This window comes from Bufo gargarizans, chromosome 4 (assembly GCF_014858855.1).
Source record: "Bufo gargarizans isolate SCDJY-AF-19 chromosome 4, ASM1485885v1, whole genome shotgun sequence".
Taxonomy (NCBI): Eukaryota; Metazoa; Chordata; class Amphibia; order Anura; family Bufonidae; genus Bufo; species Bufo gargarizans.
Genome location: NC_058083.1, coordinates 426,411,581 through 426,436,071, shown reverse-complemented (window position 1 = coordinate 426,436,071; position 24,491 = coordinate 426,411,581). Strand labels below are relative to the sequence as shown.

Genomic DNA, 24,491 nt, shown 5'->3' with positions numbered 1-24,491 from the left:
CTCGACACGGTGTGTTGGTATTAGGGGTGGGCGATATGGCCTAAAATCTATATTGCGATATAATTTTAAGCATGTGCGATATGCGATATATATTGCGATATATTGTTTTCTATATTGGGGGGGGTTAAATTTTATTTATTTTTTACTTTTTATTTATTAACTATTGGCCTCCTTAAGGGCCAGAACCCTTGTCATATTCACCCTAATAGAGCTCTATTAGGGTGAATAGGACTTTACACTCTCCCTGCTGCCCTGTGCATAGTGCACACAACAGCAGGGAGCTGACCATGGCGGCAGCCTCTGATCTGCCCCCCGCAGCCTCTGATCTGCCCCCCCCCAGCCTCTGATCTGCCCCCCCCAGCCTCTGATCTGCCCCCCCCAGCCTCTGATCTGCCCCCCCCCAGCCTCTGATCTGCCCCCCCCCCCAGCCTCTGATCTGCCCCCCCCCCCAGCCTCTGATCTGCCCCCCCCCCCAGCCTCTGATCTGCCCCCCCCCCCAGCCTCTGATCTGCCCCCCCCCCCAGCCTCTGATCTGCCCCCCCCCCAGCCTCTGATCTGCCCCCCCCCAGCCTCTGATCTGCCCCCCCCCAGCCTCTGATCTGCCCCCCCCCAGCCTCTGATCTGCCCCCCCCAGCCTCTGATCTGCCCCCCCCAGCCTCTGATCTGCCCCCCCCCAGCCTCTGATCTGCCCCCCTTCCCCAGCCTCTGATCTGCCCCCCTTCCCCAGCCTCTGATCTTCTCCCCAGCCTCTGATCTGCCTCCCTTCCCCAACCTCTGATCTGCCCCCTCTGGTAACGCAAACCCCCCCTCCCTCCCTCGCCAGTATTAATCATTGGTGGCAGTGGCCACAGGGTCCCTCCCCCCCATTGGTGGCAGTTTGCAGTTCCGATCGGAGCCCCAGCAGTGTAATGCTGGGGCTCCGATCGGTTACCATGGCAGCCAGGAGTCACGCTGCTGAAGTCCTGGCTGCCATGGTATGTTAGTGAGCAGAGAGCAGCGCATTATACTCACGTGCGCTGTGGCCGCCGGTCGCTCCTTCTTCTCATAGGTCTGTGCGGCGCATTGCTAATGCTGTAAGCATTAGCTATCCGCCGCACAGACAGAAAAAGGAGCGACCGCCGGCCACAGCGCACGTGAGTATAATGCGCTGCTCTCTGCTCACTAACATACCATGGCAGCCAGGACTTCAGCAGCGTGACTCCTGGCTGCCATGGTAACCGATCGGAGCCCCAGCATTACACTGCTGGGGCTCCGATCGGAACTGCAAACTGCCACCAATGATGGGGGGGAGGAGGGGGACCCTGAGGGATATGGCCGGCACATTCATTGGTAGTGCAGTGGCCACAGTCCCTCCCCTCCTCCTCCTCGGTCCTCATTGGTGTTCAGCGGCAGCCGCGCACAGTGGGGAGGGAGGGACTCCCTCCTCCTTCCTCCTCCCTCCGCTGTGCCGGCCGGCTCAGAACATGGTGCGCGCGATCATATCGCGGTCCGGCGATATAGGCGATATGGCGAAAATCCATATCGTGGCCCAAATTCATATCGCATATCACCTATATCGCCCACCCCTAGTTGGTATACAGCTCCGGTCTCAAGGATTGATGTCCTGGTTCAAATTTGGCGCCAGTTGAAATGTTTGTTGCACGCGGTTTGGGTTACCTGCGTAGTGCAACACCGATATATTCCGGTAATGACTCTGGCCCACAAATGATAACTTCCAGGCTTCTCGTACTTGTAGACCCACTTCTCCTGGTGGGGGGGGGGGATACCAGATGCGTTTCGGGGATTTACAAAGCAGACCCCTTCCTCAGTGGTTGATGACCCCCTGTTCATATTCCGTCTTTATAGGGCATGAGAGACAGGGAAGAACTGGTTCGGAATCCGGATTTTAAGGATTAGGATCAATTAGAACTGACTGTCACTTTATATTCGGCATATCATCAGCCATATCGTTCACATAATCAGGTAAGTAATGTTAATTCATCGTATAAATAGGGAACATCGAAATGGAAATAAAAATATTAATGTGAATCCATATATACACATGAACGATTACGGGATCTCCATCTATAAAGACCTCCATATCTTATTTAAAGTGCACACTATAGCGGTTTCTCTAAAATCACATCAAGTGAAGTAAGTATCATTCTTGCAAATGAATCCATGCGATTCTATTGCGTCTTTATATACAACTAGGTGTTCTATGGGAAAGAAAGTGTGGTCTTTTCAATATGTGTTAATTATTTAGATACATTCACTACTGATGTGGTTACAAGGGAAAGCGATAGCTAAACATGATAGTTTCAGATCCCAAACGTTACATTGTGGTTACATATAATCTTTATAATAATAAAATTCTCATAGAGAGCACATGAAAAAAACGTCCAGAGGACCATACGGAGTGTCTGTATAGAGACAGCAAAATGATTATAGGCAGTCTCCATATATACAGAGCTGTCATATAAAGTTCCAATACTAATTTGGCAATCTCATCATATAAAAAGCGCACAAATAATCATACATATTTTTATGCGTCTATGGTGCGTTTTTTAATAATATGGTATTATTTTTATAATGCCTGGAAGTTATCATTTGTGGGCCAGTCTCATTACCGGAATATATCGGTGTTGCACTACGCAGGTAACCCAAACCGCGTGCAACAAACATTTCAACTGGCGCCAAATTTGAACCAGGACATCAATCCTCGAGACCGGAGCTGTATACCAACACACCGTGTCGAGGAATCGTTATCCAGTGCAAAGAAGCCTCGGGTAAGCACTTGTATACCCCACTCATAAGATCGCATCACTACAGCGGGACGCCGCTGTGCGTATTAGCAGCTAAACTGATACCCAGTAAAATTCCTTAGCTGCATACGCTTGGGACTCTGATTTTTCTTGCTTGAGAGAATTATTTAAAGACTGGCTGTCGGAGTGGATCACCATACATGGAATTATTCTTCAGGATTTAACTAGTGAATGTCCCTATGGTCGACATATGAACTCACCATTTTTAACCGTATTCATCGGGATCCTTATCAATTTATTTATCTAAATAGTATTGTATTTAATCCTTTTTTATTGCATTTTATTGTTTATATTTTATTGCCTATCATCGGTAGTACCATATTTTATTTTGCTCTCCTTTTACTGTATTATTGATATTTTATTACATTATTGATATTTTATTGCGCTCATTGTACTTCTATTGTGTTGTTGTCCTAATAAATTCAAGATCCCTATACTTTTAGTGAGTGCCCCACTTCTATTCTTTTATGCAACAGACAGTGTTTCATGAAGGGAGTTGTAGTACAAGAGTTAGGGATACAAACATCTTTTGGACAAAAGTACTACAACTCCCAGCATGCAAGAGACTCCTACATGGTGAGAGTTGTAGTCCAGGGGCTGAGGAACAGATCACAGCAGGTCTCACTCTTGAGACCCACTGCAATCAGAACTTATTAACTGTATAAACCGGCGGCATTCATTCACTGTCTCCGATCTCTGCACTGTCACAATTCATAATCCCGCCGGGAGCTGTGATTGGTGAATAGGTAGGTACTCACCAATCAGAGCTCCCCGACAGGGAATATGAATTGTGACGGATCAGCTGTCAGTACAGTGTAGCAGAGAATAGTGAATGAATGCCGCCCGCTTATACAGTTAATAAGTTCGAATCGCAGCGGGTTTCAGGAGTGGAGTACACCCCAGCTTCTGGACTACACCTACCATCATGGAAGAGTCTTTTCTATGATGGGAGTTGTAGTACTTTTGTCCAAAAGTAGAATAATAAAAATCGCTAAAACGCCAATGTTAAAACCCACATGGCGTTTTTTCACTCTTATAGACTTCTATGGAGAAAAACGCCAAGATTTCCCAAAAAAAAAAAAAAAACACACAACAAGAGGTCTCAAGAGTCTCAACAAGAGGTCATTTTTGAAAAACTGCCACTGAGGCATAAAAAGCCGAACGGCAAAAGGATGAAAAAAAAGCCAAATAAAAAAACGCTTTGTGGATATGGCTTGTTGCGCTTCCCTATTGAAGAACAGCCAACATCTGGCCGCAGTGTCTTTTCAATGAATAAACTCCATGAGGCAGAATAGGCGTTTTTAACCAAAAAATCTTAGTGGAATTCTAGTATGTGATCCAAAATTATATGCATAGAAATATAGAAGCGCATAGGTAGACATTAAATCAATGTATCTCTATTGTAGAGGTTTTTTACTCTTTTTTTCTCTGTAAAATGTGACTTTCTTGCACCATATTTTTTTAAAAGGCACAGGCTATGTGGTGAATTTGGCGCAGTGTGGAACTTTATGAAGGCAAACTGGTTGTAGAAAGTGTAGCACTTATACTCTCACCTCCCTGTACCTGGTGTACATTTTTGTTCTAAATGGCCCATTGCGCCCCAAATCGCACCTTTTTGTCAAAAGGCGCAGAAAGTAAATTTGTGAGCGCTGCATCGACAAGAGTGAAAAGTCATTGCAGGTCAAGAACTGCAGAATTGTCAATTTGAAAAGGCGAAAATAATCCCTGCTTGCGCTTTTTCTAGACACAAAAAAATAAACAAACAAACAGTCTAAAGACAATGATAAAGGTCAGTCACCGCCATGTAAAGATATAATGGAGACCACAATTGGTACCAGCATTAACTTTTTCCAGTGTCCATGAAAAAATAGATGTGTCTGGGATTGTTATTCTGTACACATTATATACACACACAAGTGTAGTATCAGGACAACAGTGAGTATAGGCTACATGCTGATTGGTCCATAGGGCTGCACCAGGTATAGAATTTTCGATACTCAATCGATACTTTTGTACCTGGATCAATACAATAGCAAATCCTGGTATCTTCTACTGAGCAGCCTAGCATCAGTTAGAGAACATGGCATGCACCGCTCTCAGCACGCGCAATGTTCTCCTCAGCAGCACAGTAGAGAAGGAGGCAGTCCCTCCCTCCCGACTGACGCGGCTGCTGCCACCAGTGAGCAGATAGTACTAAGGAGGAGGGGAGGGGCTGTGGCCACTGTGCCACCAATGAATGTAACTTACCCCTGAGGGGTTAATTGCCGCGGTTTGGCCTATCGCTACACCCCGTCATTGAGGTTGGGTGCCAGGTATGGGATACAGCCAGCACCAGCTGCTTACATTAGTATTTAGCGGTAAATTACATTCATTGGTGGCGCAGTGGCCACAGCCCCAGCCCTCCTCCTCAGTATTATAATAATATTCATTAGTGGTGCACCCCTCCCAGTATTATAATCATTGGGGTTGCAGTGCGCCCCCCCCCCCCCTGTATTATAATGATTGATAACAGGGTCCCCTTCCCTCCTCCTCAGTAAGTTCATAGGTGGCAGTTGCAGCTTCCGATCGGAGCCCCAGCAGTGAAATCACGGAGCTTCGATTGGTTACCATGGCAGCCAGGACGCTACTGAAGCCTTGGCTGCCATGGTAAGCTCCCTGCTTCTGTTTGCACAAACCACAGGGCAGCAAGGACAGTGTAAAGTCCTATGTAGATCTCTATTAGGGTGAATAGGACAAAGCTTCTAGCCCCATAAGTTGGCTAAAGGTTAAAAAAAATATTTAAAGTTTAATTCGGCACCTTTCCCAATTTTAGATATAAAAATATAAATACAATAAAAAAATATATATTAGGTATCGCCACGTCCGAAAAAGTCAGTACTATTAAAATATTTAAAAAAATCTCCTATGCGATGAATGCCGTAACAAAAAAATAAACAAACAAGCAATTTGCCAATTCTTTTAGTCATCTTGTCCCCCGAAAAAACAGGATATGACTGTTCTATTGTAGGCAGGACGTTCCATAAAGTGCGGAATGCACACAACTTTTTTTAATGATTTATTTTTTTCGTGTGGTATTGAGTATTGCAATACTTTTTTATGGTATCGAAATCTAATCAAAATTTTTGTATCATGACAACCCTAATCCAGCATATGCCCACATTGGTTAGACAGTTTTCCAAAGCTCCTAAAAGGTAAACTTGCCTCATTATGCAGCAGTATAGAAAAGGGTCAATTGTCACTGCCTAAGGCCTCGTGCACACGACCATTGAGTGTTTCGCGGTCCGCAAAACACGGATGGAGTCAGTGTGCGTTCCGCAATTTGCGGAATGGCATGGACAGCCTTTAATATAACTGCCTATTCTTGTCCGCAAAGCGTGGAGAAGAATAGGACAGGTTATATTTTTTTTTTGCGGGGCTACGGAACGGAGCAACGGATGCAGACAGCACACGGAGTGTTGTCTGCATCTTTTGCGACCCCATTAAAGTGAATGGGTCCGCATCTAAGCCGCAAAAACTGCGGCTCGGATGCGGACCAAAACAACGGCTGTGTGCATGAGGCCTAAGTAGGAAGATTAAGTAGTCTAGAAAAACGTGGTGACTTTTGCAGTAGTTCTCAATTGGATGTGTAAACACTGCCCTTACGCTATACGTTTTTATATATATTTTTAATAATGCTACATGTTTGTAGATTCTGTCCCTAAATCAGTGAGGTTGCTTCAACCACAAAAATGCCTGTGTGTGAGTTAAAGCTAGCTGGGGCCTGTGTGTACTAAAGCTGGCACTGTTACTGCATCTCATATTTGAGCAACTGAACTTTTTTTATTGTAGACATTTCACTAGTAATCCGACTGGCTCTCAGAATGGCTTCTATGAAAATTCTTCAACATTAATTACTGGTGACTCGTACGTCAGTCATGGAAGTAAGATGTTGATGGCATTTGCAAGACTAAAGCTATTTGATGAATTTAAACTGCCTCGGGAGAGGTGCTACAACAGCATTGTGAGTGGCAGATAGTTGATGTTGCACCCCTCTATTTCTATTCAAGTTTGGTTTCTCCAACTTAACATAAACCGGACGGAATAAATACAAACTTATTTTATTATCATCAGTAATTTTTTTGAAACTTTTTTTTTTTTCACTTTTTGAAAGCCCCCCTAGGAAACCCAAACTCATACTACTGTGGTTTAATACACTGGTGTATGGGAAATTCTGTATATTCTTATGGAGCATTGTCACCTGCAAGTGTCCATGAGAATATACACGTGATAAGCCTTGTAGTCTTCCAACCTATCACCAGCAACAAATGGCATCCCAAATCTCAGCAAGGGAAAGCCATTTTGGGCCCGAGAGCACAGTGCTCCCGGAGAAAGCTGCCTCAGATGCCGTAGTCACAACTGATCTGAGGGATTAAATGTACGGGATCAGAGTAAAAACATCATCTATGGTGCCCGTTTCGTTCTGGAGTGGGCACCAGATTTAAAATGCCTGCTCTAATACCTCTCCTAAGGCAGTTTAATCACACCCAATAGCTTAAGTCACGCAAATACAATCAACATCTTAACTCCATAACTGAAGCACAAGTCACCTGTATTTAATACCAGAGAATTCTCATACAAGCCATTCTAAATTAAAAAGAAAGTCAGATGACTACCGCAACATCTAAAAGGAATGTCCAGTTGCTCTGATTTATTACAACGAATACATCTACTTCATATTTCTGGCAACTTATGGAATTACCCAGCCTCACTCAGCCGCTTCTACCTAAACTTCACGACTCTCATTCACTTAAAAACAAAAGAGCAAGGATTGGGCGTGTCATGTTTCGGGGAATAAGGCACTTTTTTACTTCACTTTCATGTTTTTCAGTTCTGATTTAGGACAGAAGATGCACAAGAAAAATAAGAGCAAAATAAAATGTTAGGGACCATTTGTTGTAATTTCTTTAAATATATTTTACCTGTGGAAGAAAATTTCATCTACAGGGATTTCACTCTCTTCTTTTCCCAAAAAGGTAGCACTGTTCACTAAAACATAAAAAATACAAAGTAACATTGAAAACATCCATGAAGCAAAAGTCAAACCCTGACTAGGACATAACCAGTGCTGCAAGCTCAAACAGAGTGAACTAGCTCAAATTGATAATATAAAGCGGACCCACCACTACAAACTGTGGCTGGTTCGGTCCACTTTAATTACCAAGGGTAATTTCACACTAGCGTTATTCTTTTCCGGTACTGAGTTCCATCCTAGGGGCTCAATACCGGAGAAGAACTGAATTGTTTTATCCTAATGCATTCTGAATAGAGAGCAATCTGTTCAGTATGCATCAGTCTTTTTGCCATTTCAGGACGGAGAAAATACTGCAGCATGCATTCCGGCCAAAAAGACTGAACACTTGGCGGAATGGGCTGGGGTTGGACGATATTAAAAAATGTATGACGATAACGATATACATAGCAATAAATACCCATTTAAAAGAAAAAGGCCACAAGGAGAGGTTACTCTGTGTGGGGTGGCCACAAGGAGAGGTTACTCTGTGTGGGGTGGCCACAAGGAGAGGTTACTCTGTGTGGGGTGGCCACAAGGAGAGGTTACTCTGTGTGGGGTGGCCACAAGGAGAGGTTACTCTGTGTGGGGTGGCCACAAGGAGAGGTTACTCTGTGTGGGGGGCCACAGGAAGAGGCTACAATGTAGGGGGGGGGGCCACAAGGAGAGGCTACACTGTAGGGGGCGGGGGCCACAAGGAGATGTTATTATAAAGTCTTGTGGCCACAATAATACTTGACAATATACTTTTCCCGTAGCTGCTTCGCTTGTGTGCTCCGATTCTGACATGAGATGTCGGTAGGTGGAGATTTGAATATGGGAGCAAGGGGGAGGGAGAGCCAGAGGCGGCACGCTGCGGGAAGTAATACGATTGTAATTTTGTCATCAGAAAACACGAGCGATGCAGCCGTAGGAAAAGTCTCTCCAGAAACACCCAGTACTCACAGAGTTTGCCACATACAATAGAACCGGCACGGGTGGGTGACGGACGTTCATGTCAGATGGTGGGTGGAGTCTGGAGACTTGAATAAGGGAGGCGGAGCAAGAAGGAGCCAGGAGCGAGTGGAAGTAATGTTTTTACTCCGCGCTATGCAAGGTGCAGGTGGAGGCAGATTTAGAAGCGGTCAGCGCACATGACCGCTTTGATGACGTCACAAAATACCACGGTAATTAGGAAACAGCAATATCGCTGTTTTTTTTAATACCGCGGTATATCGTGATACCGGTATATCGCCCAACCCTAGAATGGGCATTCATTTACATTGAAGTGTATTAGTGCCGGAATCTGTATTAAGTGTTCTGGAAAAACGGATCCGGCATTGCGATCTGCGCATGCTCAGACAGCAAAAAATTAAAAATAATAATAATCCCGGATCCGTTTTTCTGGATGAAACTGGAGAGACGGATCCGGCATTTCAATGCATTTGTAATACGGATCAGAACCCTGATCCATCTGACAAATGCCATCAGTTTGCATGCGTTTTGAAATCCCCTGCCTCAAGTGTGAAAGTACCCTTAAAATCAAAGAGTGCAAAATACAACCCGTACACAACAAAAAAAGAACACTGATCTTAGCACAACGTATGGATGGCGTGAAACATGGGACTGATCCAACAACGGACTGGGTATCCCTAAGGTTTTCCCTACTTGGCCTTGTCTAACCTATATGCCTAGTTAGGCTGAGCACCAGCTGAGAAAAGAGCAACCCCTCTGGGACGTCCTTAACCTCTAACTAAATGACCCTTAATGCAGCCCTAACAGGTGGTACCAGACAAGCTAAGTACATATAACTGAGCATAAGGATGAATAAAAAAAAGAGTCCCTCCATTTTATGCCCAAAAATAATAACAGCCCCAGAGTAGTAGTAATGTCACCATAGTGCCCCCAGTATTTATAATACAACACTGCAGTGGCGCCTGTAGATCTAACTCCTCTGTAGAGCCCACTGCATTATAATTCCACCCTGAAGTGCCTGTACGTACAATGCTCCCCTCTGTAATGCCATTATGTATAATGCTCCCTCCCTTTGTGCCAGTATATGTAAGGCTCAATGCAGTGGCAAAATATATCTATCACCCTTCCACACTTGTACTCTCTCCCCCCCCCCCCCCCCCGCAGTGCCAGTATGTGTGTGTGTGTGGTGTGTGTGTGGATATATATATATATATATATATATATATATATGCGCAAAAAAAGAAGGCAGCACTCCAAATAGTGAAAAGAAGTGGACGGTTTATTCACCCAACCAGCAGCTGCACTTCACTATTTGGAGTGCTGCCTTCTTTTTTTGTCTACACTTGGGACCTTGGTCTCCGGTCCACCAGGAGGATTTTTGCACCTCATTACAGTTTTGTGTGCTGCTTCTTTTCTTTATATATTCTGCCTGTAGTGCATTATTTAACTCTCCTCCATCCCCCCTGTAGTGCCAATAAATGCAATGCTACACTTTCTCACCATGTAGTCCCATATATAATGCTCCCCATCTACCCACGCAGTGCGAGCAGATAATGCTCCTGCCACCCCTAAGTGCCAGTATATAATGCTCCTTCATACCCCCTGTAGTGCCAATATATAATGCTCCTCCTGTAGTGCCAATATAATATCCCTTGCAGTGCCAGTGTATAATGGCTCCCCACAGTGCCAGGTATATATAATGCTCCCCCCCCACCCCCTTGTAATGCCTAGGTTAAAAAACCCAAACCACCTCATCCCATTCACCATCTGCGAAACATGCCACAGGCCTCTTCCGGCCTAAGTGTCCCAGAGCATCACCACGACCTCCCGAACCAGAAGTCACGCAGTGGAATGATCAGGTGAGACCTGCCGCTCAAGGTCACAGCCACTGCAACCTCCTGCACAACTCTGAGGTAGAACAGTGGGGAGTGGGAGCCGTATCCTGTCATGAACTGCCTCCCCCAACAAAGGCAGGTCGGCTACTGCCTGAGACCAGATGTTCATCATGGCAGAGGTGGTCCTAGTGTTGATAAATTTATACAGGGGCAGATTTAGCAATCATTTTCAAAATGTAGAGGAAAGATGCATAAAATGTATCAATGACCAACTCTGTATATAAAAAGGAGTTTAACTTTGTGAGGCGTCAGTGTTGAGTTTGTACAGAAGATGTAGTTTTATAAGGGCTAGACAAAGGTAACAAATGAAGGAAAAAGCCACAAACCATACATCTAAATAAAAAGTATACCTGGTTGTCTTTCTTGGTTCAATCTTTTCTTTTGGTGCATTAAATATCCCCTGTTTTCTGTGCAAAGAGACATATTAAAGAGAATATTTTACATGTATTCTAATAACATGGTAAGATCATATATAGTGCAGTGCGAAGATCATCTCTAACCATTTTTAGAAATTCCCCTTTTTTTTTTTACAGGGGCAAAAGTAGTAGAAAAAAAAAAATGTACCCCTGAACTCTGCTATGCTGTCCTAACTGCCCCTGGGCATCCTAATAGCTGAACTTAAATTTTCTACATACACAAAAGACCCATTACTCTCAAATATTATTCACAAATCTGTCTAAATCTGTGTTATCTAGCACTTCTCCTTTGCCGAGATAATCCATCCCCCCTCACAGGTGTGGTATATCAAGGTGCTGATTAGGCAGCATGAATATTGCACAGGTAGACCGCCCACAATAAAAGCCACTCTGAAATGTGCACAGTTTTGCCTTACTGGGGGCGGGGCGGGGTCAGAAAAGCAGTCAGCATCTGGGGTGGCCACCATTTGCCTTATGCAGTGCAACACATCTCCATCGCATAGAGTTGATCAGGTTGTTGATTGTGGCCTGTGGAATGTTGGTCCACTCCTCTTCAATAGCTGTGCGAAGTTGCAGAATATTGGCAGGAACTGGAACACCCTGTCTTATACGCCGATCCAGAGCATCCCAAACATGCTCAATGGGTGACATGCCCGGTGAGTATGCTGGCCATGCAAGAACTGGGATGTTTTCAGCTTCCAGGAATTGTGTACGGATCCTTTCAATATGGGGCCGTGCATTATCATGCTGCAACATGGATCTGGTCACGGTATCTCTTCGCATTCAAAATGCCAACAATAAAATGTACCTGTGTTCGCTGTCCATAACATAACCCCACCGCCACCATGGGCCACTCGATCCACACCGTTGACGTCAGCAAACCGCTCACCCACGCATGGTCTTCCATCTGCCCTGAACAGTGAAAACCGGGACTCATCCATGAACAGAACGCCTCTCCAACATGCCAGACACCATCAAATGTGAGCATTTGCCCATTCAAGTCGGTTACAACGACGAAATGCAGTCAGGTCCAGACCCCGATGAGGACGATGAGCATGCAGATGAGCTTCCCTGAAACAATATCTGACAGTTTGTGCAGACATTCTTTGGTTATGCATTCCGATTGTTGCTGCAGCTGTCCGGGTGGCTGGTCTCAGATGATCATGGAGGTGAACATGCTGAATGTGGAGGTCCTTAACAACATTTAAAAGCATAAAATGGGTTATCTCACTATAGCAAATCACATTTATCATGTAGAGAAAGTGAATACAAATCACGTCCTAATGTATTGATTGTCCATATTGCCTCCTTTGCTGGCTGGATTCATTTTTTCCTTTCATTATACACCTCTCGTGTCCATGGTTACGACCACCCTGCAATCCAGAAGCAGTGGCCATGCTTGCACACTATAGAAAAAGAGCCATCCTAATTGCACTCCTGTAGTCCTGGCCTTCAGAAAGGCCACTTTTCCCCTCCCCACGACAGCACCACTGAGAGATGGCTCCGCCTCCATGGACAGGAAACCTGTAGCATAAAAAAGGTGGAGCCACTCTCCCACCTCAGTGAGGTTTCCTGTCCCTGGAGCAGGAGACTTGTAGCGTTTTTTTCTTACAGGGACCCATGGCTTGGAAATCCTAGGAAAGCCTAGAGAGCCATGGGTCACGCCAGCCTTACCGGGTGTACCATCTGAGGGACGGGAGTTGGTCCGGGCCAGCTGCTGCTCTCAAGGCTGAAGACACCGGTCCCTCAAAGGAGTGGCCTGGATGTTGCCGCGATGCAGGGCGGCGAGGGGAAACATGCCAAAGGGCAGACATCCCTGACGCGCACCCAGCGAGGACTGCGGGCGGATGCCGGGCAGTGGAGCCAAACCGGAAGTCACAGGAATGACGTCAGTTAAGACGTGCGTTCCACTGACGACTTCCGGTTCAGGGCCGGAAATAAGACATGCTTCTGATGGGGTAAGACACTGAGTTTTTACGAAATCACTGATGTGTCCCCTTGTTTCCATTATTGGTTTGTAGATGGCAGCTAAGAAAGCCACATCCAAGAAAAAGAACAAGGAATGCGCATTGTGTAGATGCCCCTTGTCCACTTCCTATAGTAAGAAGTTATGCCAGGACTGTATTAAGAAAACCCTGGCGGAGGAATCCCCCAATTTTATGAGGGACATTAGAAGTCTCATTAAGGCAGAGGTTAAGGAGTCCCTTAAAACATCAAAGAAATCAAAGAGATTGGTAGATGGAACTGATTCAGAGCCAGAGTCTATTAGCGAGGATGATAGGGATGACAGGTCAGAGGATTCATCCTTCGCAGAGAAGAAATTCCTGTTTCCAGTGTCCGATACGGAAAAATTGTTAAAAACAATTAGAGCTACATTAGAGCTGGAGGACGTCAGGGAAGATAGGTCCGTAGTGGATGTAGTCTTTGAGGGATTACGAGAAAAAAAGAGAAGATGTTTTCCCTTACATAAGAGCGTATCGGCCCTGATAGAAAGAGAGTGGAAGAAGCCTGACAAGAAGGCCTTCGTTAGTAAAATTTTTAAAAGGAAATACCCCTTCGAGGAAGAGGCTTCTACTTCATGGGATAAGGCGCCAAAGTTGGACGTGGCCATTTCTAAAGTGTCTAGAAAATCTTCATTGCCGTTCGACGATATGGGATTTTTAAAAGGACCCGCTGGACAAAAAGATAGACTCTTGCCTCAGGAATACTTGGGAAGCATCCACTCCTCCTTTAGGCCCAATATAGCAGCAAGCGTTACAGCTAGATCCTTAGCCTTATGGCTAGAAAGGTTGGAAGGTCAGTTAAGGGATAAATGCCCTAGAGATCAGATCTTAAATTCTCTGCCGACCTTACAGAAAGCCGTGGATTTCCTGTCAGATGCCTCTGTGGAGGCAGTTCGACTAGCAGCCAGGTCTGCTTCCACCTCCAATTCAGCCCGTAGGGCCCTTTGGCTTAAGAACTGGAAGGGGGGCGACATAGCCTCTAAACAACGTTTATGTAGCATCCCCTGTCAGGGACAGTTTTTATTCGGACCAGAATTAGATGCCCTGTTAGAGAAGGCAGCTGATAGGAAAAAGAGAATGCCTCAGGAATCTTTTTCACAATTTAGGCCTTACAGACGTCCCTTTCAGAATGTTCCCAGATCTCAGGGAAGAAGACAGCCGGGAGATAGAGATCAGTTTCCCAGGCCCAGGGGATCAGGTGGTAGAGGTTTCAGGTTTGGAGGTTCCTCCTCCTCTCAGAAGGACAAATCTTCCAAAAAATGACACCAGACTACAGGTAGGGGGGAGACTAAAGTTCTTTCCCTCCGCCTGGAGAGAGGTCGCAGGAGAGTGGGTGAACAACATTGTAACAGAGGGCTTAAGGCTGCAGTTTCGGGGTCAGTGTCCTCAGAGGTTCGTAGTGACAAAAGAATCCAAAAAGTTGTCAAAAGTGTGTTAGTTCCGGTACCAAGGGCAGAGCAGGGAGTGGGTTTCTACTCTACTCTGTTCTTGGTCAAAAAGCCGGACGGATCCTACCGAACAATTATAAATTTGAAGCATTTGAACAAATACCTAGTGATAAAAAAGTTCAAGATGGAGACCATAAAATCTGCGACTCATTTAGTTTTCCAGGGTTGCTTCATGGCGGTAGTGGATCTAAAGGATGCATAGCTACATATCCCGATGCATCCCCTTTTTCAGAAATTTCTAAGGGTAGCGGTTACAGAGGGCATCAGTATCAGACACCTTCAGTTTCAGGCTATGCCCTTCGGCCTATCTACAGCTCCGAGAACCTTTACCAAGGTGATGGCGGAGGTAGCATCCTTCATTCGAAAGGAGAATATCTTGTTCCTACCTCATCTGGACGACCTCTTGATTATTGCAAAAATCACAGGAAACATGTCAGAAATCGGTCCAAACGGTGATTCGGATCCTGGAGCAGCTGGGTTGGATGATCAATTCCAAAAAATCCAGGTTGGAACCCAGCACAAGTCAGATATTTCTGGGACTTCGGTTGGACTCTGTACGACAAAGGACTTTTCTTCCAGCAGAGAAGATAGGAAAAATCCAGAACGAAGCCCGGAGGGCCCAGGAGAACCCAGAGATGTCAGTCCGAAAAGCAATGTCATTGTTAGGGTTAATGACGGCCTGTATTCCAGCAGTCCGTTGGGCTCAATTTCATTCAAGGATATTACAGTGGGAAATTTTGAATTGGACAAAACAAAAAGAGATAACGTTAGACTCTCAGATATGTCTCAGCCAAAGGACTCTGATCTCCCTCAGTTGGTGGTTGGAGGAAGAAAACGTAGACCAGGGCATTCCGTGGAATTACCCCAATCCAGTAGTAATCACTACAGACGCCAGCCCTTGGGGATGGGGTGCACATTTCCAAGGTCAGTTGAGGCAGGGAATCTGGTCCCCGTTGCAGAGACAGTTCTCGTCCAACAGGAAAGAATTGAGGGCAGTGTTGTTAGCTTTACGGACAGCCCTTCCAGAACTCCAGCACCAGCATGTCAGAGTCATGTCGGACAACAGAACAGTAGTATCGTATCTTAACCGCCAGGGAGGTACCAGATCCCCATCTTTAATGAAGGAGGCAGAGATAATATTCTCGGAATTCAAGGAGAAATTAACCCACATATCCGCCCTACATATAAGGGGGAAAGAAAATGTCCAGGCCGACTTCCTGAGCAGTCATCGTTTAAAGCAGGGGGAGTGGTCCCTGAACCCGTCCATATTTGCAAAAATTGTGGATCTATGGGATGTACCAGAGATAGATCTATTTTCCACCAGAGAGAACAGGCAGATAGAAAGATTTTGCTCCCTCAGTCCCTGCGAATCCCCATATGGGGTGGATGCCTTCCTCCTGGAATGGAGATTCCGTCTGGGATATGCCTTTCCCCCCCTACAGCTCCTACCCAGAGTTCTCAGGAAGATAAGGGAAGAGAGGTCAGACATGATAGTCATCGCCCCCTTTTGGCCAAGGGGAGCCTGGTTCTCTCTACTCAGATCCATGTCGATAGCGGAACCATGGGTTCTTCCCGACATTCCAGACCTTCTGAGGCAGGGCCCAGTAATGCATCCAGAAATAGGATCCTTACACCTTACGGCATGGAGATTGAGAGGGTGCACCTGATTAGGAAAGGCTTCTCGGAAGCCTTGACCTCCACCATTCTTAGTAGCAGGAAGAGGGTAACTAATACTATTTATGCAAGAATATGGAAGAGATTCCTTTCCTTTTCAGGTCTGGACACCGATGTTTGGCCTGAGAGGATTTCCACCAGGCAGGTCTTAGAATTTTTGCAAAGGGGTCTGTCCTTAGGTTTGGAATAGGTAGTTATTTATTCATCCATCCAGAAACATAGACTAAGGCCAACGTTTCGATCTCATCCCGAGATCTTGTTCACGGCCTGAGTGTAGAGGACGTCTGGTATAGTGGATGGCCATCCACTATACCAGACGTCCTCTACACTCAGGCCGTGAACAAGATCTCGGGATGAGATCGAAACGTTGGCCTTAGTCTATGTTTCTGGATGGATGAATAAATAACTACCTATTCTATACCTGAGTGCCGCGGTTTTATATTCTATATGCTGACTAAAATTACCGCTGAGCACCGGAATTTATCTAGGAGTGCCGTCCAAACTACTTCTTAGTTGTCCTTAGGTTTGGCCAAGAGCACTGTGAAAGTTCAGGTTTCGGCCCTCTCAGGCTTAAGTGGTAGAAGTCTGGCCATGGATCCCTGGATAGTCAGGTTCTTTAAGGCAGTTGATAGGGTTGCACCGGTTAGGGGGCCCAGGTTTACCCCCTGGGATTTGAACCTAGTCTTAAAAGCTTTGACCAGTTCCCCCTTTGAGCCCATTGTGGAATGTTCTATTAAGAATCTTACATTGAAATTAGTTATGTTAATAGCATTAACTTCAGCTCGTAGAGTTAGCGAGCTTCAGGCACTGTCTATCAACTCCCCGTTTATGTCCATACGTGAGGATAGAGTAATTCTTAGACCAGATCCAAAGTTCATCCCCAAGGTACCTTCTAAGACTAACAGGTTGCAGGAAATTGTCTTGCCAGTCTTTTTTCCAGACCCTAAAACTGAGGAAGAAGATAGATGGCACTTATTGGATGTAAGAAGGTGCCTGATGCAATACCTGGAGAGATCAAAGGATTGGAGAAAATCCTCTTCCTTGTTAGTGTTATACGCTGGGGCTCGAAAAGGTAATATGGCCTCCAAAAGTACCATTGCTAGGTGGATACGAGAGCTTATTTCCCTAGCCTACTCTTGTTCTGGTCTTTCTCCTCCACTGTCCCTGAAGGCTCACTCTACTAGGGCAATGTCTACCTCCTGGGCAGAGAGGTCTAACGTCTCCATTGACCAGATCTGCAGGGCGGCCACATGGGCTTCTCCTTCTACAAGCACTATAGGCTTCAACTCGACTCTGTTTTTGACCTCCTTTTTGGTACTAAGGTGTTAGAAGTGGTCACCCTCTCTCAGTGGTGCTGTCGTGGGGGAGGGGAAAAATGATGATTACACTTACCGGTAATCGGATTTTCCTGACCCCACGACAGCACCCGTCTAATTCCCTCCCTAAGGTGGTGGTTGGTGAAAAAATTCACGTGGTGTGATGAAAAAAAAAAAAAAAAAATGACATATATATTGTGTTAACCTAAAGAGGAGTCCCTCTCATGCTCTGTAAACCCACTGAGGTGGGAGAGTGGCTCCACCTTTTTTATGCTACAGGTTTCCTGTCCATGGAGGCGGAGCCATCTCTCAGTGGTGCTGTCGTGGGGTCAGGAAAATCCGATTACCGGTAAGTGTAATCATCATTTTCTCTTATTGTATGCAAGCGTGACCACCACTGATGGATTGCAGGGTTGTCATAACCATGGATACAAGCAGTGTATAATTTGATGGCAAACTGATCCAGCAAGGCAGGCAATATGGACAATCACAATACATTAGGAAGTGGCTGGTATCAGCTTCATCTACATAATAAATGCAATTTTATCAAGTGAGACAACCCCTTAAGAAAATTGCTTTATGGCAGCCCCATGGTCTACAGACACAATGGACAGAAAGGGACCTCATTGTCTTCTATGGGAGAGTTTGCTAGGCATGCTCTGACCTGTACAAGGAAAGAATAGATCCGCTTTGACAATCACGTATTGGGAATGGTGGATCCCGTCTTATCTGTCAGTCTAATACTGCCTATAATATCACATGTGTGTATAGAAAAGGAGTAGCTGCAGAAAAGTGATCTGTACAGAATAATAACACTCAGTGGGAAAACTGCAAGATTTATGATTTTTGTTTAAATATAGATATTGACATGGAAAATATAAAAAAAAAATTACATGTTAAACATAAAAATGTGATTTACACAATAGGTAATTTTCTGATGACATTTTTAAGAGGACAGCTCTGCTCCCGATTGGGCCATGGTCACGGATGCGTACAGTATACACACAAACTATTACTTAGGCTCCTAAGAGGTAAGAAAATAGCACAATCGATTGCCCTTTAATATACAAGTGAACACTGGTCTTTAGACTGAAAAATGTAGCCAGTGATATTTTCCATGCTGCAACAGATTTTTTTTTTCCCCAGCAGAAGATGCAAACTGTACACCACCACTGTGTGGACTAAACGTAGAAAACTACATAAATAAATGACCTTTTACAGGTTAGATCTTCATAAAAGACAGATTCTAGATAATATTTGTGACAAAGCTAAGTAAACCAAAAGGATTACCTCTTATTTTCTGCTGTTTTGGATTACGGTACACAAATCGGTCCAAAAACCGCATCAGCGTGAAATCTTCCAAAGGATCACCCATGTATTGCACAGAATTTCCCTAAAGCAAAAGAAAACAACATGGATAACAAAACTGTCCCATATTCTGGATTTGAGCCAGCGTAAAATATTAGCTACCTTCTATTAGTAACAACCTAGCTTAAAATAATTTATCTAGCCTTTAGCCTCCACCTTTTTTTCCTTTTTAACTAGCCTCAGCAGCATGTTGCAGCTAGTGAAAAAATATTAAAGGGGTTATCCAAGACTAAGAAATGCTCCCCCATATGCCGGGCCCCTCACACTGAATATACTTACCTGGCTCCCCGCACCGCTTCTGTTCCCCTCAACGCTAGGGATGCAAAATCATTATGTTTTGTTGATCATCTCGATGGAGGCTGGAGTCAGAACAAATTCTGACTACAGTTACTTCTGCAATGATTGTTCCCTAACAATTCTCAAAGAGTCTCTCTCTCTCTGGAGCAAGGGAAGCCAAACTTTTTTGGAAGCAGCTTCTGCAGTCCAAGACCTGACCCAGACAGTGATAAAGAGCTACAGAGTTGACCACTGCTCTGGCTCCTAACTGATTTAGCTGCAGAGAAACCTTGCAGAAGTACTTAGAAGTATGGAGAAGTTGAAATGCAAGATCTGCTAAGGATATACCATGCAAATGAGAGGTAGCAAATGACATTTGTCATGTAGAAAAAGTTAATACAAGGCACTTACTAACATTGTGATTGTCCAGATACATTTTTCCATCACACTATATAATTATTTCCAGGTCTGGTGTTAGGGGGGGATCAAACTGGGCAATTGCCCAGGGCTCCCATCCCTAAAAGGACCCTGCTGACTCCACAGTCACCAATACACAACTGTGCCATTCAGCTGCTTGCCCAGCACTCAGATATGGAAAAGAATGGGTGGGCCACATAGGAGCAGGGCACAATGACAGATAGCAAGTGGAGCGGCGACAGAGCGCAGAGTACACGCCAGATTGCTCACGTTCTCTGCTCAGCCTCAGAGGTGGAGCAGAGACACTGCAGGACTCGATCACTGCAGTCCAACCATATCGGGCTGGGACTGCACTCCTGAACCACCCACAGTATCACCCACCTGACTAGGCTCGCAGCATCAGGACACGATAAGGCTACTTTCACACTAGCGTTCGGGCGGATCCGTTCTGAACGGATCCGCTCATAATAATGCAGACGGAGGCTCCGTTCAGAACGGATCCGTCTGCATTAAAATGGCAAAAAAAAAGCTAAGTGTGAAAATAGCCTCGGACGGATCCGTCCAGACTTTCAATGTAAAGTCAATGGGGGACGGATCCGCTTGAAGATTGAGCCACATTGTGGCATCTTCAAACGGATCCGTCCCCATTGACTTACATTGTAAGTCTGGACGGATCCGTACGCCTCCGCACGGCCAGGCGGACACCCGAACGCTGCAAGCAGCGTTCAGCTGTCCGCCTGTCCGTGCGGAGGCGAGCGGAGCGGAGGCTGAACGCCGCCAGACTGATGCAGTCTGAGCGGATCCGCCTCCATTCAGACTGCATCAGGGCTGGACGGCTGCGTTCGGGTCCGCTCGTGAGCTCCTTCAAACGGAGCTCACGAGCGGACCAGCGAACGCTAGTGTGAAAGGAGCCTAAGTTGAGAAACAAGTGCCGAGCAGGAGAAACTGAGGGGTAAGAATGTGCACTCAAGCACTGAGGGGCATGTATCTATTGTTTTTAAGTAAATCAATATGTACAATGGTCTAGCTGCCCTAAGAAGAAAATATAGCTCTAACTGCCCTTAACCACTTCATGACATCTGCCGTACATGTACGGCAGATGTCAGGTCTTTGAAGATGGCATAACCATGAAGACTGCCATAACCACTGAGCGCCTGCTGGTTTATACAGCAGACACCTGGTAGCAGAGTCTGTTCACAGACTTTAAACCTCAGATATCATGGGCATTTTTGACCACAGCATCTAAGCAGTCAAATACTGGAAGAAATGAACTCCTGGTGACTAATCGGCTCTCCATGATGCGATTGCAGGAGCTGTTAGGTTGTTGTGGCATTCTCAGCCTTTTGAAGGCTCTGAGGTCTGCCATAGTGATGTTCCTATCAAGCACCGCCTCTGGCAGGACTCCATAGGAATATAGTGATAAATCATTATATAATAAAATCGGTGGCTACACCAACCTCTCACTGCAGGCCACTGAGGAAGGAGCATTACACTCCGAAACGTCTATGGTAACCTGCAGTGAAAAGTATAATGAATATATTCTAGCATCCCCTTTAATTTTATAAAGAGCCGATTATCTAATTCAGCCTAACAAAGTACGCTGGCACATCAGGACATCCGCCATCCTGAGACAAAACACTGCTGCAGCTCCCGATCACGTGGGACGCCATGCGACGAGCGCAGCAGAAGAAACAGCGCGTATCTGGCAACATCACTGACAACCCGGGTACACAGACGCTGCAGCTAAGGATTGGTATTGTACAGGCTATAAGCCTCTGATCAACAATTGTTTTATTCACCAGTTACTGAATGGAACATTATATATAAGATACCAATAACCTTTTACAAGAAGGGGACATATTGTTTGAGATAAAATCTAAAGGACTATCAGAGCTCTCTATATAACACAAATATACTGATCGATAATAGCGCTGCCACAGAGCTTAGATACACAGAGCTGCCACAGAGCTTAGATACATATAGCCTGTGTATCTGCAATGTGACAGGATGATCTGTCTGTGTGAGTGACGCTGATATCTCACTTCCTTCACTTGTCAGTGTCACAAAGGATCTTAGGTTTACTGGGTTTTTTGCTATACTACATCTCATAGATACAAAAAAAAAAATACAAAAAAAAAATCAGCACCTTTGATGTCTAAAGCTATAGCTCAGTGGTAAGACACTTGCTTTGCATGTAGTGTTCATCGGTTCAAAACCCCTTACAGGCTTTTAATAAAATTAATATTTTATTTTTTATTGAGCTCTAGATCAGAGACAAATTCCAGTGCTGTGAGATGTAAGTGGTCCTTTTTTATTTTATTAAGAGTACATGGGCAGCACTATAGTAAAGGGGGCCCTGTATACAGAGCTGTCTCCTGGATTATACATATCTGCTGTATATATGTGTATTATACACCCAATGTGCTACAGCTTCACCACACTGAGATTTGCTCAGAAAGCTGATATACATATTACTGCTTTATCCACGGACACAATATATGGTCATACAGATGGCAGTACTATGTGATAGCTTCTAAGTATAGCAAAACCATGTGGTAATGTTATAGCTTGGAGGTTACATTAATGGCTTTCCATGTTGAAGTCTCCAGAAAGACATATGTTTTTTTTCTTTAATAGCATATACTATAATAAATAATATATGTCATTAACCCATAGGATACCAGCGCTGTACATGTATGTCGCTGGAAACACGGTCACAAAATCCCAGCGCCATACAGGTACAGCGCTCTGATCGGGCGCCCACAGGAGCTACTCCCGCCCAATCAGCTGCAGGGGTCCGGCAGGCACTAATAGTTGGACCCCTGCTGTATGCACCGGTGAAAACACTGATGCCGGCTCGTTAACCCTTACACTGCCGCGGTCAGCGCTGACGGCTGCATGTGCGGTATCCCCGCGGTGCTGTGACGTCAGCCTGCTGTCTAGCCCTGTCAGTCAATGGGGGAGGGGGTGTGTGCAGAGCACAGGGGGTGTTATAGAGCATTGCTCAGAATATTCAGCCCCGCCTCTGAGTGCTCAAATTGTTTATTTGCAAATGAATCTCTGCAGCTATTTATCATACATAATCAGCATAATGAGCCCTACCAGGCAGTATGTATGGTCGAATAGGGTTGATTCTGGTGACAGAGCCTCTTTAACCTCTTATGGACACAGGGCGTACCTGTGTATTTCCGATCACAGCTGTGCGGCGGTCAGTGTTAGGAACGGTGTGCCTGCTGAAACCATTCAGAAGGCACCCTGTGACAACGCCAAGGGGGCATACCGGCAATCGCTGAAAGGGGTTTTGAACTCAGAAAGCCTGAACATGCGGCAACAGCATTACCACTGAGCTACCAGCTTGCCTTGTATGAGCTTGGGATTTTTGTTCATCTATGTGATGTAGTATACAGAGCAACAGTAAACCTAAAATCCTTTGTGACCCTGACATGTGATTTAGCATACAAATACATAGTATATCCATAACTCATTCTCACTTTGACCTTGATCTATGAAGGTCAAGTGTCACATTCGCCTTATTTTGATACTTGACTATGATATCTGACTATGTCCTAAAATGAACACTGTACATGAGGCAGAGCTCAGGCTTTGTTGTTATACGCCCCCTCAGCATGCACTTCAGCATGTAAACACAGCAATAACAGAATCATGAAAAGGTTTAAATATGGGGTTCTCTTTTAAGAAATAAAGCTTAACTAATGTATATGTATGTCCTGATGAGTTTTATAATTTTTTTTTTTTTTTCCTTCATAACTCGGATAACCCTTTTAAGATCAGTGGGATCTGTGGTGGAGCTGACCGATCCAGATCCGAGCCAGCAAACCTAATAAAAGGTTTTCCAGACTCTCAAATAAATGTCAGTGGTAACTTTTTTCCTACTGGCCAGTGGCGTTTCTACTAACTGGTCTGACAAACTCCTGGCTTTAAGGAATTTTCTTTCAATATCCATACTGTTAACCAAGATTACTATACTCTCTTCGGCCAATAGGGGGCTAATAAAATTACGGTTGCGTCCTCCCTCCTTATTTTCTGGATCACTCTGGGCAAAAGCGCGAGGTGGAAATGCGTAAACTAGATCCTTGCCCCAAGGTTGTGACAGTGCATCGATCCCCTGGGCCTGATCCCTTGGGTTGAGAGAGAAAAACTTTGCATTTCTTATTTTTTCCGGAAGCAAACAGGTCTATCGATGGAGAACCCCAGAGATGTACTATTTGTTCGAAGACCTCCTGGCACAGACAGAGAACAGACTTCCTGTTCTAGCGACTGGAAGATCTTGGATGACAAATTTAGTAATTTAGGAGACCTTGTCCCTCCCCTGCCTGTTGATGTAGGCTACCGCTGTCGCACTGTCTGACAGAATCCTTACATGACTGCTTTTTAGGGAGGGAACGTATTCCTTCAGAGCATAGCATATCGCCCTTAGCTCTCTGTAGTTTTGACATTGTTGGCTTTGAAATACTGAACACTGTCTGGGAAAACCCCAAAACTGAGTGAGCCCCCAACCCTTGAGGGCTGGCGTCGGTTGTGATGATTAGAGGATTGTCCTTTATCCATTCCACCCCTTGACTCAGGTTTTCTAACCTTGTCCACCACATCAGGGAGTTTCTTACTGACAAGGGTAGTGGAATTTTGAGAGCTAGTGAAAATAAGTCCTTGTCCCAGAGAGAAAGGATGTGCATCTGAAGAATTCTGGATCTGAACTGTGCCAATTTTACCGCCAGTATACAAGATGTAATTAATGCTAGAATTGACATCGCCTCCCATAGAGTAGTCATTCTGGACTGAATTCCCGTATCCTCTGTTGTATTGACCGAAGCTTCCGCATCGGGGGGTAGGATTTTTAGGAAAGAGAATCTAG

The 24,491-nt window shown here is 45.1% G+C and overlaps 1 protein-coding gene across 1 annotated transcript in view; it reads right to left on the bottom strand.

Annotated features, from left to right (window-relative positions):
• Positions 1-24,491, bottom strand: part of CEBPZ (CCAAT enhancer binding protein zeta) — an 81,209-nt gene that overhangs the window by 32,794 nt on the left and 23,924 nt on the right. The window contains exons 7-9 of the mRNA XM_044290138.1: positions 18,848-18,950; positions 11,051-11,107; positions 7,763-7,829 (exon numbers count right to left, since the gene is read on the bottom strand). Of these exons, the coding sequence (XP_044146073.1) occupies positions 7,763-7,829; positions 11,051-11,107; positions 18,848-18,950 (227 nt within the window). The remainder of the gene's footprint in view (positions 1-7,762; positions 7,830-11,050; positions 11,108-18,847; positions 18,951-24,491) is intronic.